General features: G+C 39.2%; 2 protein-coding genes across 2 annotated transcripts in view; both read right to left on the reverse strand.

Annotated features, from left to right (window-relative positions):
* Positions 1–1,697: 1,697 nt before the first annotated feature.
* On the reverse strand, positions 1,698–8,411 carry LOC134804904 (protocadherin-like wing polarity protein stan). Its single transcript, XM_063778221.1, has 4 exons — positions 8,268–8,411; positions 4,010–4,153; positions 3,468–3,593; positions 1,698–1,832 (listed from the first exon to the last, which is right to left on the reverse strand). The coding sequence occupies exons 1-4, from the start codon at positions 8,317–8,319 to the stop codon at positions 1,771–1,773; spliced, it is 384 nt and encodes a 127-aa protein (XP_063634291.1). The 5' UTR covers positions 8,320–8,411; the 3' UTR covers positions 1,698–1,770.
* A 2,117-nt stretch (positions 8,412–10,528) lies between these two features.
* Positions 10,529–19,847, reverse strand: part of LOC134804923 (phytanoyl-CoA dioxygenase domain-containing protein 1-like) — a 31,144-nt gene continuing 21,825 nt past the window's right edge. The window contains exons 2-6 of the mRNA XM_063778244.1: positions 17,504–17,641; positions 17,035–17,151; positions 16,332–16,482; positions 14,551–14,790; positions 10,529–13,468 (exon numbers count right to left, since the gene is read on the reverse strand). Of these exons, the coding sequence (XP_063634314.1) occupies positions 13,281–13,468; positions 14,551–14,790; positions 16,332–16,482; positions 17,035–17,151; positions 17,504–17,641 (834 nt within the window). The 3' untranslated portion in view covers positions 10,529–13,280. The remainder of the gene's footprint in view (positions 13,469–14,550; positions 14,791–16,331; positions 16,483–17,034; positions 17,152–17,503; positions 17,642–19,847) is intronic.

Consider the following 19,847-nt stretch of genomic DNA (forward strand, 5'->3'; position numbering starts at 1 on the left):
ACGTATAGTTGAGGGCGTTATATTTTAGTCATTAAATTATGAGCTGGCTCGAACAAGAGGTTATTGAGCTAGAAGAGCTGAAAGTGCTAAAAAGCTATTTGTGAGGGGTCTTGCTATTCTGGTCATTTTTATTGCAAGAAAGTATGATCGAGTTTGGTATCAAATGAAAGTGCTCGGTTTACACATTTATTATTTTAGGTTGTATTGTAGGAACAATTGCGTCATAAGTCAGAAACGCGCATGTGACACCCTTAATATATAAACATCCATAGACTATGAAAACCGCTTAGCGTTACTTGTTAGTCTCCATAGGCTACGGTGGCTAAAATCGAGAAAAATACTGTTTAAAAATTGAATTTAGCAAGGAGCAAGTACCAGGGCCTCATGAGTTACGAGAAGGTGTCGTTGACCAGTCCGCCGTGGGGCGCGGGGCGCGGCGGCCGGGGCGCGTACAAGTATGAAGGTATCGCGGCTATATACTCGCGTATCTTAGCTGTATACTTTTGGTTTGGTTTGTTTGTATGATTCTACTAGTTTAAAGACTTTAAAGTATTATTTTTGTTGACTTGTAGAAAAAGTATTGTATCCAATAGTGATAAGCTTTCCAGTCTCGTTACTACTTGGGCAACTCAGCAAGCGTCGTTGCCTGAACACGGTGCTCGACTGAAGAGCTCTCTATTGTATCGCGATTGTATGAAATACTATTTTTTTTTTGAAGAGTTTTTTTAAATGATGAAAATTTTGGAATCCAAAATGGCGGCCATGCTGTATGTCATAAAATTCGTCATGCATATCGTTCAAATATCGTTTTATAGGTCATCGTCATCGTTTTCGAAATCTGCACACCTGTTTCAAATAAGGTATAGATGCATCCTAGTAAGTCAACAACATCTACCAGGTGTGGCCTGTAACACGAGCAAAGAATTAAAACATAGATTGTACTCCTCAAACCGTTACACTTTTGTTCAACAACTTTTAAAAATTATGAAGTATTTAGACTCCCTATTTTTCATACAAAATAAATATTATCTTCAATGGACGCCATCGCCACGCCATATCATTGTGATTGACGTTGCTTGTCACGCCTTAAACATAACAAAATTCGCAATACATTGCGTCTTAGAATAAACTTTAAAGTGTATTAAAAATCAAACCACACGTTATTTTTAAAAGTCGCTGAACAAATGTTGGTCAGTATGATGAGTACAGCCTACAGTTTAATTTTTTGCTCATGTTACAGGCTACACCCGGTATATCTACTATCGAAGTGTACTTTTGATAGTAGTAGTACGAAATGTAATCTGAAAGGAATCAAGTAATGCATTCCTGTAATGAGGAATCGACATTGATTCCAATTACTAGTAATTGTAATATTTGAATAATTTATTCCTGATTCCTCAAATGGAATTGTACTTAGTAATTCGGTATTGTTAGATTACAAAGTAATCTGGGAATCGGTATCAGAATGCAAAGTAGTTTCAAGTAATTGTGGAATTAGGAATCAATTACGAAATGCCCATCTCTAAGACTAAGTAGCACTGCATTCAATTGACCTTTTTGGCGAACCGCGAGTTCTCAGTTCGGGGCGAACTACTAGTTAATTTAGATACCTAGGTATTTGTATTACAACATCCATAATTGAGGTATGGTCACTGTAATATTTGTTATGAGCATAATAATAATAAAAACACAGTGTACCTACAGTTACAAATTTTTTATTTATTTTAAGTACTACACTATAAATATAAAGAATTTAATTGTGAGTTTATTTTATATGACGACACACTCGTGGGGGAAGACTTGCCCGTAATGCAAGCGCGCAGTGGGGCATGCTGGAACAAAACGCAATTAGATGAATTAGTGCATGATTTCTCTAGCCCCCTCCAGACTACGTGCGTGAATCGCGACGCGACGTCGCGGAGCGAACATATCGCGAAGTTGACGTATGACTCCACACTCGCACACTTCACGGCGATTTCGCAGTTTGGTTTGCGGCAAGATGGCGGAAAAGCACCAGCTGATCGAGTTTAACTGTTAGTTATCTATGGCATCGTACGTGATTTAGCTGTTTTTCCATTTTGTTTTCTTGTGAAACCGTAAAATATAGCTGCTTAAATTAATATAATCATAATATAATTAATATTTATCTTGCCACAGAAGAGCCAAAATAGTGTGTAATGTGGAGTCTTGCAAGTTCGCGCTTCGCGTCTCCTTTGACGCGGGCCGAAATACCGACAAAAAACGGAGAACAAGGCGCGAAGGCGTGAACAATCTGCGAAATCGACGCCACACTCGCGTTCGCGGCTTCGCCCGCGATTCACGCGTATAGTCTGGAGGGGGCTTCTGAATGAAGTAGGCATCATAGGTACGAAACGGGTAAGGCGGTCTTCAAATTGGATGCGGATACACGATCGATACGCAGGCGTGTGATACCCGCGTAATTGACTCGTTTCACCTTCATTGCATGGGGAAACCCCCCTCAATTTTTAACACGTTCACTGTCCCCATACAAAATATATATTTTTAAAATGTGGTAGGTACATTCTGCATAAAAGGCTTGAAACCTGTATCTTTTTATAAAATACCTAAGTAGGTATTTGTTAGAAAAAAAGAGGCAAATATCGATTACAATATTTTACAAGCTTTATAAAGCGACCATTGGTTTTCTGATCTTTACCTGCTCTGTAACCTTATGATTAAATATTCTCGAACTTATTATTTTTAAAATATCTTCTCAAGTTTTTAAAACCAGGTTATTATATAATAATGTAATACTAATTAAACTATATAGCCCGAGATGAGCCCGAGCCAATCCGGAGGTTGCGGGTTCAAACCCCGGCTCGTACCAACGAGTTTTTCGAAACTTAATATGTAGGTACGAAATATCATTTGATATTACCAGTCGCTTTTCGGTGAAGGAAACCATCGTGAGGAAACCGGACTAATCCCAACAAGGCTTAATTTCCCTTCTGGGTTGGAAGGTCAGATTGCAGTCGCTTTAGTAAAAACTAGTGCCTACGCCAATTCTCGGGATTATATAGTTGTCAAGCGGACCCCAGGCTTCCATGAGCCGTGGCAAAATGCCGGGATAACGCGAGGAAGAAGAAGAAGACTTAAGGCTCCGTCACACAGGCGCGTTTTGCGGGCGGCGCGTGAGCGGGGCGCGCCGCTTTTACATATACAACGCTCACGCCGCGCTCACGCCCCGCCCGGAAAACGCGCCTGTGTGACGCAACGTTAAAGTAGCCCGAGCCCGATTACTGCTCGGTGACACACTCCTGCAGTTTTGTCAGGGGTTAGGTTTTGTACTCAGACCTCAGACCGTCCGTAATACATCAGTGGTACTAACTAACTAACATAACGAAATGTAATTAACAATCCTGGAACTCCTGCCGCCAGCAAAACAGTGAAGACGATGGTGAATTTGCTGTTGGACGGTTTCAGTAATGCATCCGAAGTCAACATACGTTTTTCGCAGTAGTTTCCGTAGAAGCCGGTGCCTTCGCACTTGCAGGCGAAGCCCGGCGCCAGCACAGTCTGCGTGCAGATGCCGCGGCGGCAAGGCCGGCGGTTGCACGCGTTCGAGCCCCGCTCTGTTTACACAAACACCATAAGTGGGCAGGGAGAAGAGATTGATTCTTCAAACGGTGATCAGACCTAAGCTCTCTAGAGTTATGCTCATTGAATGGAGGTTTGAAATAACATGATTTACTTATATTCATGCCAAAATAAATATGCCGTGGACAGATGGGCATGACAAGTTGACAAGACTGAGAATTCAACAAAGTTTCCAAAAAATCGTAAATTCAGAGGTACCTAGCAAATTTTATTCTCCATAGGAAATTGTAAGATTTTTTTGCGATCTTATTAAATGTTGAAAATATACCTATGCTATCCGTCGGCATATTTGTAGTCACACTTTTGGCTCGGATAATTACCTACTATTTGTCGGATCTGCTACTGTTGAATTAGATTTGCATTTTGCTATATATGTATTATGGTTTCTTACCATTGAGGTCTTTATTACAATCGGTCAGTGAGTCGTACGGGAGCTCCCTCTTGCAGCCGTAGTAGCACCGGCACTTATTCTCCACGCTGATTGTGCATCCATATTTTCTCTGACTCGGATCACATGTCATTGCATACGCTGAAACTAGTCGAACAAAAATGATCACCGTACTGTACGGTCAGCCAAGAAAGTGATTTACCACTTTTCGACTCTATCAAGAGTCGAAAAGTGGTAGACCACGTTTTTGGCTGACTATACCTACCTACATAAGTAAATGTATTATCTAAAAAGAAATGGAAATCAAAATGGATTTGTTTTGTTACTGCAAACAAGCAAATTCGATGCAATAACGTAAGTACAATCGCCATCAGAGCAGCCGAGGTGCTCAAAAATATCTGAACACGCACTCTAACGCCTTGACAATAGAGGTGTGTTCAGATATTTGTGAGCACCTTGGCCGCTCTGATATATCTGATGGCGTACAATACAATATACAATATACATACCTACGCCAAAAATATTGTTAAAATTGAATTAGGTAAAAAATAAAATATGTAAGTATGTAATAGGTTTCCATTTTCATAATCACATAAACGCTTCAATCTGATTGACCCAATTTATTTCAGGTTTATAAAAGGCCGAAGATAGGTACCTAACACGAATTAGTCTAATAACATAGAAAATACAGTAAAGTTTTTCGAGAAGTAGGTAAGAAGGGATATGGAGTTCATTTACATTAGAATAAAAGTGGGACGTAATATTATCTGAAATGCCAAGGGCGGATGATAAGAACTTATAAAGAGATCAATTGACCAGTGTTTTTTCTGTCGTAGGTAAATGAACTCTACTGGACTATCAATTCGTTGAATTTCGATATACTATATAAGGCAGTCGTGGTAAGGCTACAGGGCACCAGTTGCGCGGAATTGGTTTGGAAATCTATTGTCTGCACATAATGCATGTTTTGTGAATCAAAAGTGTCTAATACAGGCCGGGCTTCGTAACAAGCACGCCACACCTACCTACATCATACTGAAGTTCATCTTCCTATACAATAACCTACCTATAAGAATATAAAATCAACCATCCTAAAATTCATAAAATATAAAACGTACATATCGAAGGAAACTATGAGTTTTATCTGAGTAATCTGAGTTCCTTTTAGGGCAATCTATATCATTCCAAAATCACAAATTAAATAGCGTTGGTACAATAGATGACACCGTTTTCATGAAACAGTTGAATAAGTCCAATATTATAAACCTAATGTTAAGTTAACTATCGGAAATTTAATGAGCGTTATACATAATTATAAAGTTACTGACAGAACTATAATCCTTCTTATTGAACAGTAAGTATCTTTCCTTATCGGAATAGGTGATCGTCGGGATCAGATTGAACAAGATCACCTTGTTTGTGAAGAGAGGTTAATAAACAATGACCCGTGGTCTACGATCCGTTACAAGGAATTGTTATCCTCATCTGCTGTTTAATTCTGATCTCGATAATCATAATACCAGCATAATACCAATACAATCGTCCTCACTGTTAACTGAAAAATCGTAAACCTTGTTATAATGACACAAGGTCCACCAATGGTATTTAGTCAAGAGTTAGTACGTAGATACACCTACATTTATAAAATAGCTTCCGAGCGATTGCTAAATCCGGGGTGGATACTAACCCCCTTATTCATAAACGTTTACTAAAGTTGACAAGCTGATAATAATCGTCCCTTTCCATAATTTCAATACGTCGGAAAGGGACAAACGATTATTATCGGCTTGTCAACTTCGGTAAACGTTTATGAATAAGGGGGTTAGTCTATTAATATGGCCTCCCTCTAATTTAGTAATTTCAAATACAAACAATACATTTTCAACAACAGTTCTGTTTTCAACTTAAATCGAGGGATGGCACCTACCTATATACTTGGCGTAATTGGATAAAAAGTTTATTAATTAAAAAAGCAATCTCGCTCGGGACAGGCAATCAGATCCAATCTTATTAGGTCAAGATAATATCATTCACTTCGATCTTTGTATTTAAAAGCTGTAATTATTTATATTATGGTATTGGTTTGTTATTAAGAATGTGTAGGTATGTTTATGTAAATAGGTTAAAAATCAACCACATTTTGAAATTCAACTAATATTGCTAGTTAGTAATGTGAAAAACTGTAAGGTACATTGGGTGATTCGGGTAATTTCGACAGCGGGATAATTTAGCAAGTCGCTAATATTTACCAAACTGAAGCACTTTATATACTTTGGTAACACTTACGCTACGGCAACGCTTACTCGTACCAAGGCATGTTGCTAACGGTTGCTACAGAAGAAAATACTTCAAGTTTTGTAGATATTAGAGATTTTCAAAATTATCCCGCTTTAGAATAGTTACCTCTAAACCCTCAGGTATCAGGTATATTAATGTGTTTATCTGTTACTAGGGCCATGTCATCCTCCCCGACGGCAGCCCTAATAGAGGCCATACTAAATCTACCGCCCCTTCACTTGCATCTGGAATTGGAGGCGAGATCTAGTATGCTTAGAATAGCGGGCGCGAGGAGAGGTAATTGGTATTCGCAAACTCTGAGACTGTTTAAGGAATCAGTGTACGATATTCCTGTTCTTGGGATGCCATCCGACACTATGTCACCCAAATTTTGTCCACTCAAACTTTACTCAGTGGAACTCCCCAAAAGGGAGGACTGGCCAAACAGTCAAATTAAGTGGAAAGAAGGAAGCCTGAGGTGGTACACTGATGGCTCCAAATCCGGATCTGAAGTAGGCTGCGGAGTATATGGTGAAGCGCCTAGGAAAAGCATCAGCTTAAACCTAGGACGTTTTTGCTCTTTATTCCAGGCAGAATGTGCGTCAATCAATCTGCAAAGCAACTACGGCAACCACACTATCTATATCCATTCGGATAGACAGGCGGCACTCTTAGCCCTAACCTCTGATGTAACCATATCGAGGCTGGTTGAGAACTGCAGGCAACTATTGAACAACCTTGGAGCCAGGAACAAGGTTGTTCTACGTTGGGTCCCGGGGCATGCGAGTATCGTAGGAAACGAGAAGGCCGACGAACTCGCGCGAGCAGGGGCTAAGGGGAAGAACTACAGTCCTGAGCCTTTTTGTGGTATTCCCAAAAGCCTAACACCCTAAAGACCTACTGGCACTACAAAACCATTCAACTCTGGAGAGAAACAACAGGCTTGAACCATTCCAAAGCGCTTATCAAGGCCTTCAGCAAAAAGGCGTCCTCGAACGCCTTAGCGCTGTCTAGGAACCAACTGCGCAACTTGGTAAGGGTGCTTACTGGGCATTGCGGCCTAAATAAGCACATGCACACTATGGGGAAACGTGACATGGGGCGGTGCAGACTCTGTATGGAGGCAGAGGAGACGCCCTTGCACATCCTCACAGAGTGCCCTTGCCTAATGCGTACTCGGGACCTAATCCTGGGCGGACACATATTGCGCCCGGAGGAGGTAAAGTTTCTCGAGACCAAAAAGATCCTGCAGCTGTTTGAAGTTGCAGGTTTGGATCGAGAGTTGTAGTAGGTGGCGATCACAAGAAGAAGAAGAAGAAGAACTTAATGTGTGAACATATTCGGATAAAAAACCCAGATAAGAATAATTTTTATAGTTATTATTAGAATTTAGTAAAATCGCGTTGCATAAATAAACTTTAAGGACAGTCGCATTAACAGAGCGTTATTAGGACGCTGGTATTTGTCAATCAGTATTACTTAGTTCCTCCGGATTTCTCTTATTACCTTGCCAACTACTTACAACCATTCTCGATGTAGTTTTGGCCTGGTTTTGTGTGTGGGGGGGGGGGGGGGGTTTGTTTTCATCGTGAATAAGAAATACGAATGAGAACCTTAATATGTTTATGATCCATAAATAATAAGAAACGCACAAAAATAGGAAGGAAAATTATTACATTTACGTTACTTCTATGCTTAGGGAACAAAACTGAGGGCCTACCGCTAACCACGTTCGACGTGTTGCCTGTCTCGCACTTGTAAATTCGTACGTAAGTGTGATAGGAAGGCAACACGTCGAACGTGGTTAGCGGTAGGCCCTCTGCTTAGTAAAACATATATTATGTGTTTACAAATTATCGATAAATGTGTAGGTAAACTAAATTACTTTAACAACTAATATTTTAAAGGCGAATACCAGTTTTGTTACGTATATTCTTAATAATTAGTTAGCATGGCCAGTAAGTATAGTCTACTAAGTACTTACGGCAAAAGCAGGCCAGGAGGAGCCCGAATAGGGCAGTGGTAGTCAGGCGCATGTTCGCTGGAGTATACGGGCCGCGACTGCCGCCGGCGGCGCGGCGATACGCAACTTCCTCCCCAATGTGAACGGCCCCCTATCAGCATATCTAGGGGCCCGCGTAAACTACGACCTCTTTATGTGAATGCCACTCTTCTTTTGCTTTACTCTATTTATTCAATCTTTATTTTGTTTATAATGTACATATGTTGTTCAAATTAACGAATGGTTGCGGCGATGCGACGATCATGTGAGTTTTTGGTAATTATGCACCAGTAAGAGTCCTAATATAAAATGTATTCAAGTACCAAAGCAATGGTGGTTACGAAAATGTGACTTTCAGTATTAGATTGTCTTATGTATCTACTACTATGTTATCTAGGTAAAACATATCAAAATTGTTTTCCACGACAACAGTCTGGCAGTCCCACTATTTATTTGATTATTTTGAAGTATCCATTATAAAATCAATTTGTATTTATTAGAAAACTAGCTTCTTCTCCCTACTTCGTCTGCGTGGCATGATGATGATTATCATAAACAATCCGTGAAAACAATCCTATGTCCTTCCTCGGGCCTCAAACTATCTCCATACCAAATTTAATCTTGATTGGTTTTGCGGTTTGAAGGTCGCGGGTTCGAACCCCGGCTCGTACCAATGAGCTTTTCAGAACTTATGTACCTACGAAATATCATTTGATATTTGCTAGCCGCTTTTCGGTGAAGGAAAACATCGTGAGGAAACCGGACTAATCCCAATAAGGCCTAGTTTACCCTCTGGGTTGGAAGATCAGGTGGCAGTCGCTTTCGTAAAAACTAGTGCCTACGTCAATTCTTGGGATTAGTTGTCAACCGGACCCCAGGCTCCCGTGAGCCGAGGCAAAATGCAGAGATAACGCGAAGAAGAAGAAGATGCAAGAATTCTACCAATATTTTGTCCGAAAGGCACTTCATAGGACATTTTATGCACAAATGAGCGCCGATGTTTTTTTTTTTTCACTTGAGCCTAATTAATTTAGTACAGCTGTACTGCTGTACGTACCTACACAAGTATTTCTCTAACGACCCTCTTACTATTTCTCTTTTAAACTAAGGCCAGCGGAAACTAGGTAATTTTCGGACTAGATAGTTCGGTTTCTGACAATGTTTTCGTACATCAAAAAGCGATTGGTAAATATCTACCTAATGAATGCTAATTATTTATGTACCTACCGAATTAGATAAGTTTCAGGAAGTCGGGGTTCGAACCCGAGACCTTTGGTTTGAAAGTCGGACGCCTTGCCGCTGTTTCACCAATATTTTATTTCTATTTTTATTACGTACTTACGTATACGTAATATATGTAAGTAGTGTATGTTATCTAGTTTGAGTTAAGTAATGATATGGTGCAGAGTAGCGATAATATCGCCAATGTCATCGAGGATTATATAATTTATTTATTATAGATAATTGAGGTTAACGCCATCTAGCGTTATTTTGTCGCATTACTTGAAACCCCTAAGCACATCACTGTGAGTACATAATGACATTGTAACAGTGTCCGTCACACGTGACGTCACGTCTTACGTCTTACGCTCTCGCGAGTTTAACATTTTTCCCCATCACAAAAAGTGCTCAGCGCCGGTAAAGAAATTTACACTTCAAAAAAAATCCTTCCAACCTACTAATTAATACCAACTCCAAATTGATGTTGCGAAGTTGACAAATAAAAGTTAAATTAAAGTTATTTATGAATCCGCCGGCACTAGCGGTTGCTTTCGGTTCGGGTTGTTAGCCCTAAAGGCGTCATTTATTAACATAATTCATCTATACCTAAGTTTTATTCTCTCGCTGAGGTCAGACCTAATAACAACTTCAGATTCAAATTTCCCAATTGAATCGAATTGGTTGCGAATTAGAGTTCAGGTTGTCAGTGTCAACTGTTATTATAACCAAACGAAACATCCTTAAGGGGCCCACTGATTAACAGTCCGTCGGACGGTATCGGCCTGTCAGTTGTTCGGAACTGTCAAAATTGTGTTCTAATTGACCTCTTGGCCCCTTTACAGTTACTAGCTGTTGACCGCGACTTCGTACGCGTGGATTTGTATGTTGGTGGTTATAATATTTTACATGAGCATAGAACATTATGCAGCAAAAGATACCTACTGTTCCAACATTACTTACACTTCGAACTGTTATGTCAGTTCGTATCTCGTTCATAAAAGGATATGTAATTAAAAACATAGTTTCGTTATTAGATGTTTATTATCGATATTATCACAATGACATCACCATGTATTATTACTCGACGTAATAATTATAAAGTTTTGGTACATTCACCATGGAACTAATAATTAGTTAGTGTAATAAGTATAGGTATCATTGATAGAGTATAGATGAATAAAATTTTGCACCATTGATAATTTTGGTGTTTGATGAAATGAGCCATATCTTCAGGGATAAAAAAAAAGCAATGCGTTATACATGCATTCGCTAGACATTCAGTCAGCCCCATCTATTATCCAAGTGTTCGTACTATTTCAGCACGAATTAGGTCAATTGATATTGATATTGAGGGACCGTGCACCGTGCAGTCCGTGCATGAACTGTAGACGGCAGCACAGAAGCCCCCTATAGTTGAGTGTGCTCAGAGCATAAAAAGGTCAACCACGGCGTTGCATGAACAAGAGATTTCCTTTGGCAGGATTGGTCCTTAGGACCCAAGGATGGATTTAAGAAGTGGAGCCACCCAGATTTTTGATGCAGGTGGGGGTGGGGGGTTTTTAAGCGTCTGAGGTTAATAATTCTTTAAGTTTAGGTTCTAAGTCAAGTTTAGTATCATTTTCAACTAAATCAAAGATGTAGACATAGATTTCATGGAAATTCCCATACAATCCTACACCTTACCTTTCATTTTTAAGGTATTTTTTTTGAAATAAAAACTATCCTATGTTCTTCCCCGGGACTCAAACTATCTCTATACCAAATTTTATCTAAATCGGTTCAGCGGTTATTGAATCCCCATACAAATTTCCTCCTCCCTTTTCACACCCTTAAGGGGTGATTTTTGAGATTAAAAGTATGCTATGTTATTTCCTGGGACTCAAGCTATCTCTGTTTCAAATTTTAACTAAATTGTGGTTCAGCAGTTTAAGCGAGAAGAGGAATTAAAAAAAAAGTATTTTTTTCATATTTTATGTGTTTTTACTTCGGAATGGTGTCATTATGATATCAGAAATATATTCGGCACCCCCGATTTATACGAAAACGATACCAAACTTGGCCTAGTAGCTTAAATGATATAGATATCAAGACCAAATTGAGAGCCCCCACCCTAAAAATTTACATCAAAAATCTGGGTGGCTCCACTTCTAGAATCCATCCTTGGGTCCTAAGGACTAATCCTGCCAAAGGAAATCTCTTGTTCATGCAACACAGTACGTTAGGCCCAGCACCATCCGCTACTATTCATTGGCGCGAAGGATATGATGTCAAGTTTCTATTTTTAGATTTAAGCCACTAGATGGCAAATTCCTGCTATGCAAAAGCCAGCGTGAAGTGTAGGGGGCAGAACCGGCTAAGAAGCAGGAACAAAATGATTGATCACATTAATTAGCTAAATTAAGTGCATAAATATACATAAACAACCGAGATACCGAAATTGAATACCGGTTTATTTGTATGAAAAATATACCGGTATTGGGTCCCTGCTTAGAAGCGTGAATCGTTTTAGCTTTCGATTAACGTCACGAGATGGCAGACCCTTTAAAAACGCACGCTCTGTCACGGACATAGTATACGTCCGATGTCTTGGTTCGGTTTTAATATTGTTTAAAATGAAAGCAGGTATGAAATATTAGAATCTCTTACTATATAATAGTCCGGCAGGTAGATATGCAATTTAATTAATGAATTCAGACCTAATCTAGAGTAAGGTTACAGAAAAAAGAAAAAAATATATGTAAGTATATCTACAGTACAAACTCGTATTTAGTTTTATGGGAAATCGGTCTTACAATATCCTGAACTTCACTTAATCTTAATACCTGGTCTACTTACCTACGCAAGACATAGACTTAATAGGTATATAGGTAATAACTAAATTTCCTACGGGTGGATCAACTCTTTCTTTTTGTTTTTCTGTCCCGTTTTACTAGGGCACAAGTTTATCTTATGATGTTAGTATTGAAATGGCTTATACCTGACGACCACCAAAATGCTCAATTTGGTATTTTTTATATCAAAAAATTCAGGTTTTTACTAGTAAGAGCGGCCCAGGGAAACGTACCCTTGGCAACGAGTGACAAAAGTTGATTCACCTAAATAAGTAAGTAAATATGTGTCTTAGGCGGGATTCCACCAGTGTGCGGCACTGAGCGGCACAAGCATTTTTGTACTGAATATGCTTGTGCCGCACAGTGCCGCACCCTGGTGAAATCCCGCCTTAACAGGATAGTGGGCCACCGCTTCTCCATACAAACGTAGTCCCCATTTTCCTCGTCGGATATTGAGATTATGGATAATATACCTACACAATTTATCGTTTGACTTTTTTTTAATTATCTGATTAAACCAGGTCGCGGACTCGCCCACCGAGGGTTCCGTAGAAAAATAATCCATTTTTGTTTATAAATTTCAGTTTTCTGGTTTTCCCTGTATTTGTAGTGTAAGACGATATTACTTGCCAAATTTCGTAGTTCTAGGTTCTAGGTCAACGGGAAGTACCCTACGAGTATCTATCAATTTTGATTCCCTTGAGAGTGTCGAAATATACCTCCGTTTTTTTCTGAGTGTCGAATTATCTTTTATTTACGATAAATTCAAATGAAAGGGTTAATACTCGAATGCATCAATTTTTTTTAACATATTCTCTGTACCTAATGTGAATGTCCAATTGTCCAGAGATGAAACTGGGTACTAAATTGGTATGGCAAGCTATCACGTGACGTCGTTCCCTTTCGCTTTAACGGTCATAGCAATACCTGCATATATATAACATTATAGCATCTGAGATGTCGTGTAAATATTTAAAAAGGGGGCATTCTCTCCTTCTTGTAGCCAGTTGTCCTCGGAGTAGTTGTTGCCCTTCCTCTCGACCACATGGAAGGTGTACGCGGGCCGGCTCGCCGCGCTGCGATTCGGCGCGCTGCGGTGTACCACGTTCCCATGGATCAATATGCACGTCCCTGTAAAATATCCAATTTAGAGTATAGAGTCTGTTCGGAAAGAGAAGGGTCGTGGAATGTATTGGGCCCCATACATTCCACTACTCTTCTCTTTCCGCACAGACTCTACTAATCATTATCACCATTAGCACCACGGGCATCTTTGCCCGAAGTAACTTTTTACTACCTGGTCTATGAATAGACCTATAATTCGTACCCTACCTATTGCACATTTGGTCAGAATGTGTTTTACTTTTCAGAACCGCGATTTGTATGAAAATCAAACGTTCCCACAAGCCCGCGTGACATTGTGACGTTACCTTCGGATATTATTATACTATACTATACTATTTCGATGTCAATCACGAAATGGACCGCTTAAATCTCATTTTACATTGTAAATATTCTATCCATTAAACATGGCATCTGTGCCATTAATAATTTTATAAAATTATTTATCCACACACAGTCATATTAACAGGCCAGCATCAGCATTATTAATGGGCCAGTCTAATTAGATTGTTTCCAGGAATTAATTCCCAGCAAGCTGGAAATCATCTCAATTCAATACCTTCATTTGGTACTAAATTAGTGTAATCCGGGTTTGCTCTAATCCTGGAGTTGTGGAAAAAATTTTGCTCTTTTTCAGTTTTTTGCTTGTAGTTCTAAAACGGTACGTCCGACGGAAAATTTGCTCTAATCATGATAAAAATTGACACCTGAGAATCCGAAAGGTACCTTAATATGAATTCGTAGTCAAAGATTGTAAAAAATGGCCGCCACTTTGAATTTCCCAGGCTCCCAAAAATAACCACACCTCCTGGGATGGAGCAAACTCGGATTATACGCATTGGTCCTAAATGAAGGTATTAAAATGGTTTCCAGCTTGCTGGGAATTAATTCCTCAAAACGCTTTTTTTGGATCTAATTTGACTGGCCTATAAGATGAACTGCTTTGTTAGAAATGTTATTACCTATACCTCGAATCTAATATTAGTCGAGATGACGTTTTATTCGAATCTAATATGAAATATCAATCGCAAACAATTTTAACAAATCTGACAAACCTGACTGTATAGGTAAAAATAACTGGTTGGATTTACCTTTACTGACTGGGACGGGAGTGAAGCTCGAGTCCGGGTACACGGGCGCGGGCTTGTCGTAGATACACTTGTTTCTATCTTCAGGACTGCGGATCATCCGTCTGTGGACACCCGACTTGTGGGACCCGCGAGCCATCCAAAGGCAACCGTTTTGAATCGTTGCGTCTTCTAGAGCTATCCAAAACCCTATTGGTGGAATTGGCTCTGTGTGTAAATATGATATATCTTGATGCGGAACCACTGAAATTCAGAGAAAGTACACACCTATATATATATTATATAAAAAAAATGTTGAGCATGGAGCATTGAAATAGAAAACATATCACGATAATTAATTTGTCAATTCTATTACAGTAGCTTCTGCGCTAGTCCATGAAGGCGCTAATGAAGGGCAACCTTCCACTCTCTTTAAAGCGCAAACTCTTCGACATGTGTATCCTGCCTATCCTCACCTGCGGCGCCCAAACGTGGTCTCAAACTGAAACTGAAAAGTCCAGACTCAAGGTTTGCCAAAGAGCAATGGAACGCAGCATTCTGGGTGTTCATAGAACCGACCATATTAGAAACACCAAACTGCGTTCCAAAACTGGCATTGTGGATGTGGGCATGAAGGCCGCTAAGCTGAAATGGGACTGGGCAGGGCATATCTGCCGAATGCACCCAGAACGCTGGGCCAAAGTAGCCACGGACTGGATCCCACAGGATGGATCTCGGGGCAAAGGAAGACCCAAACGGAGATGGCGGGACAACCTCGATACATTCTGTGTGGAGAGGCGGGAGTGTGCATTAGACAGAGACAAGTGGCGGGAAAGAGGGGAGGCCTTTGCCCAGCAGTGGGACACACTAATAGGCTAAACTAAAAAAAATATTATAGTAGGTATTAATCAAGTAAGGAGTGCAAAAAATGCCGTACATAAATGCTACTTAATTTGATTTAACTAGATACTAATAACCCACAAATTAAACAATGAATGAAATGAAACATGTATCTATATGTGATAACGCTGCAACAATTTCAGAGTAGGTACCTACTATTGCACTATTATGTGTTTCGATCTATACTCAGGTTTCTATATAGGTAGATATTGAGGCCATTGAACGTGAATATTAGATACGTGAACCAGACTAGAGGATATCGGCACAGATTATTGATATGCCGCGACTCATACAAAACGTATAGTTAAAAAGAGTCGTGGCAATTAGACGCAAACGCAGACATATTCAGAGAATGACCCATTTGTAGTGTTTTGTTGGCAGGAGATAAATTGTTTAATTGAAATTATGTTAGCACATTTGGTTGGGTTCAATTCAACAGTTAGTGACATACTACCATCGACAATATAGATAATTTGTTATCAGTTTCTTTACTCAGTATAATATTTATTTTTCTTTTAGATAAATTATGTACATACATAGTTACACGCCTACATACTATAGTTAGTACTGTAAGATAATGTGACTATAACAAATTTATGTGTAACTGATGTATAGTTATGTTAATAAACTGGCAGAATATATCGTAGTTTTTTTAAATGGGAGAGTAATATTTCGTTTGCCGTTGCCTGGTTCTGTCGCTAGTTCGAAATTATACAATGAAAAAAATACAAATTGACCAGGGCAAGTGGGTAATGGACATACCCCAGTATGCAGACAAATTTTAGCAGTAGATTTCCACCTTAAACGCTAACTGCTTACTATCTGACCTAGGAGTAGTAGGTGGTCAGGTTATAATGGTTGTTTGCCACTAACGTGGTATAAACATAGTAAAATAAACAAGCTACCCTCGCCTCCGACTCCCGGGTTCTTGTAGATGTACATGCTTTGCACGACGGCCGGCTCGGCCAGGCGTAGCGCGCGGCACAGCGCCTTCACGCGCTCGCTGTACGTGTAGCACCTGAAGATGGGGTGCAGCAGGTGCAGAGCGTGCCCCACCTGCAATCAGCCATATGTCATCAAATTACTCAAAGGGCTACTACTACTGCTAGATCCCACCGAAACAAGTGATTCTGTGTTGCTCTAGATTGTTGTTGTGTTGCCGGGCATAGGTCCAAGTCCAAGGATCTTTACAGTTACCTAAGTGTTGCCCCTATTCAACAAGTTACGTACCCTGTTAGATAAAAACCATAGGTTAGCTTGCAGGGTACAATCGTATGTATGTATAAAGTCTTTATAGTACACAACACAAAACACAAATTTATGGCACAGGATATAGGCAGTACAAGGGCGAACTCACTCCACTCACTTACTCGCTCGTCCTAGGATAAACTAATTTAAAGAATAAAAAAATTAAAGGCATGCATACTATAGCTGGTCAAGCAAATCTTGTCAGTAAAAAAAAAGGCGCGAAATTCAAATTTTCTATGGGACGATATCCCTTCGCGCAGCTTCGCGCCTACAATTTTCAAATTTGCCGCCTTTTTCTACTGACAAGAACTGCTTCACTAAGTATATTAATTATCCTTGTTATTTCACACCTTCACCTACCTTATTTAATGAAATGCTTGGGTCAACTTGAAGCTTTCCATCGGCATCGAGCGCATCTTTCTCGTAGAAATAGCTGATTTTATCGTTGCTTTCCATAAAGTACTTGTCCTTTAATTGCTGTAAACATAAATAAACACAAAAGGGTAATTCTCATTACCTAACACCATCGTGTATCGCGTTACAATTTAGAATGTGTTCCTGAGGAAGAATTTGTATATACTCGTTCATACCGCTGTTCACACCTATCAGCCTACCAGACCTATTTAAAACTTAACATATTTCTATGATAAGGTAGTAGGGTAGTATTTAAGTAGAAAGTTTTTTTAGCATAGGTTTATACATTGATAGAGTTAAGTTTTAATTCGTCTTTTATTGTAAGAATCTGAACGGTAATTTAAGTATTTTTCTCTGTGTGTTTGACCCATTTCTTTACATTAAATAAAGTAATCAAGTATAGTTGGTTGAGTACCTGGTGTTCAGTGGTGGTGAAGACCGTGGGCGGCGCATCAGGCAGGTGGCGCGTGAGCTCCAGGCCGGCGGCGACCAGCTCCGCGCACTCGGCGTCCCGCAGGAACCCCTCCACCACCGCGAACCCGTCGCGCTCCAGCTGCAAACGTTCAACCTCAGTATCGTCGCGGTGGCTCACTTTTGATCAAAAGCTGTTTCAAACAGCTACGGCTCAACTGCCGAAACCGACACGTGGGGCCCTAGCCAAGATGATATCCGTGTATCGACAAAAATGCCTATTACAAAGTAAAAATTGTATGGCTAGGCGCCCGGATGTTTAAAATTTTGATGATTTAAACCCAAAATTGAGTTACCTATGTTTAGGGTGCCGTAGCTAAAAAGGCAAAATTCCAAATTCTTGTAGTTTTGTAATGTCAACAGTTTTCATGTATGTACACTATACCATAATCTCTGAATGGTTTAAGATCCGGTATACATATATGGTCGATCTTCACCTGATCTTCACCGATACGTCTGACGGATGAAACTTATATTTTATGAAATAAAATATATTCCTGAACATAAATAAAGAGGGTTGCCTAAGGAAATATGGTCAAGGCTATTTTTAGAGTTAGACCAAGAAAAGTCTGCAACGATTTTGATAGTTTTGATATTGTATTTAATTTTAGTTGTAATAATAAAATAATATATAGTTTAGATTGTTATTTGTAAGTTTTATGTTATTAATTTTAATTTATTATTGAATTTTTTATCGATTTTAATTTTAATGTATTGTCAATATGGTGAAAGTGTTATTTTAAATGTCAAACTTTTATGAAGTTATGACGTATAAATAACACTTGCACTGCGTATGCTATCAAAATCGTTGCAGACTTTTTTTGGTCTACCTCAAGGCCTGTTCACTTCCTAAGAAAGTTATGTCCTCTTATAATTGCGCATGTGAGCGCCTGAAGCTTCTATGTCTCCTAGAAAATGTTGCCAGTAATAAAAATAAAAACATTTTTCTACAGCAACATTGCTCCCAACTCTGATTTAAATTTTCACGAAATTATACATTATTAATCATAAAACAGGACTTAAAACACTTAAAACTTAATTACACGTGATTAAGTTTTATAATGAATATTTGCTTCCAACCATGGTATAATAATAATAATTTATACTCCGCCTGGTACTCTCTTCCGAACGTAGTGATTTAATACTCTTTGCTTCCGAGATTCGCGAATGACCTAAAGGCCCCAGTACACAATGGGCCATCGCCGGCCATTCCAAGGGACGCATTTATGCGTTAGAGCTATCTCATTCTACCGCATGGCTGCGTCCCTTGGAGTGGCCGGCAATGGCCCATTGTGTACTGGGGCCTTAACTGACACAGGCCTACGTCATCATGCTGTTTACAGGTTCTCAAACTTTAAAATGTGGGAGAATTTTAACCAACGGTGAAAATTATTTTAACGGCATTAATTTTAAGTTATTCATGTAGAAACATAGTAAAATTATACTGCCCTTTTCACTCTTACTCTTACAGTTCCGAATAGAACAGCCAACCATTTTCGTAACAAAACATTAATTACCAAGCTTACGACGTGAAAAGTTTGGAAAACACTGCGACTGCTGACACTGAGCGAGAAGGAAATAACAATTAACACGCGTTCGACAAGGATGACGGTCAGGGACAAATTGGCGGATTGTCAAATGTGACAGCGCTATCCTGTGTTGCCAGTTGTGTAAACAGAATTACCCGAACGTCTGAAATTTCTTTCGTGAATCGGAAGAAATTACTAACGAATAATTAAAAATGACGTGTTATTGTAAAATTTAAGATAAAATACATATAAAAGAATATTATAAAATTATAAAGAAATATTTTAACTTATTAACCATATATATAATGTACCCATGTAACATGTTATGTTGAAATAAAGTGGCAATGTTATTGTGACGTAGGCCTGTGTCACTCTGGGAAGAGAAGACCATGTTTTATTAGACCATGCTTCCAACTGTCTTTATCAATGTTCATGAAATATATGGAGGGTAGAAGTACGTCTACCCACCATAATAATAAAATATATTTGTCAATGACTCTGTCCAACTGCTGTGGTTAAAGTTCATAACGAAAATTTTATTTATTAAATCTTTAAATAATAAATACAACGTAGCGGTACTCACTCTGAAGACTCTGTAAGTCTGTAGTAGTCTGTACCTACATGGATTACAGCAATGCACATAGAAAATGTGCTAAATGCGGAGCAACGGCTGTTGAAGATACATATTTGAGTGAAATTCACAGCTTTAGTGGGTTCAGAAGGAACCGAGTCATAACGCATCTGGAAAGCGTATTAATT

The sequence above is a fragment of the Cydia splendana genome, chromosome Z (assembly GCF_910591565.1).
Source record: "Cydia splendana chromosome Z, ilCydSple1.2, whole genome shotgun sequence".
In the NCBI taxonomy this organism is placed as follows: Eukaryota; Metazoa; Arthropoda; class Insecta; order Lepidoptera; family Tortricidae; genus Cydia; species Cydia splendana.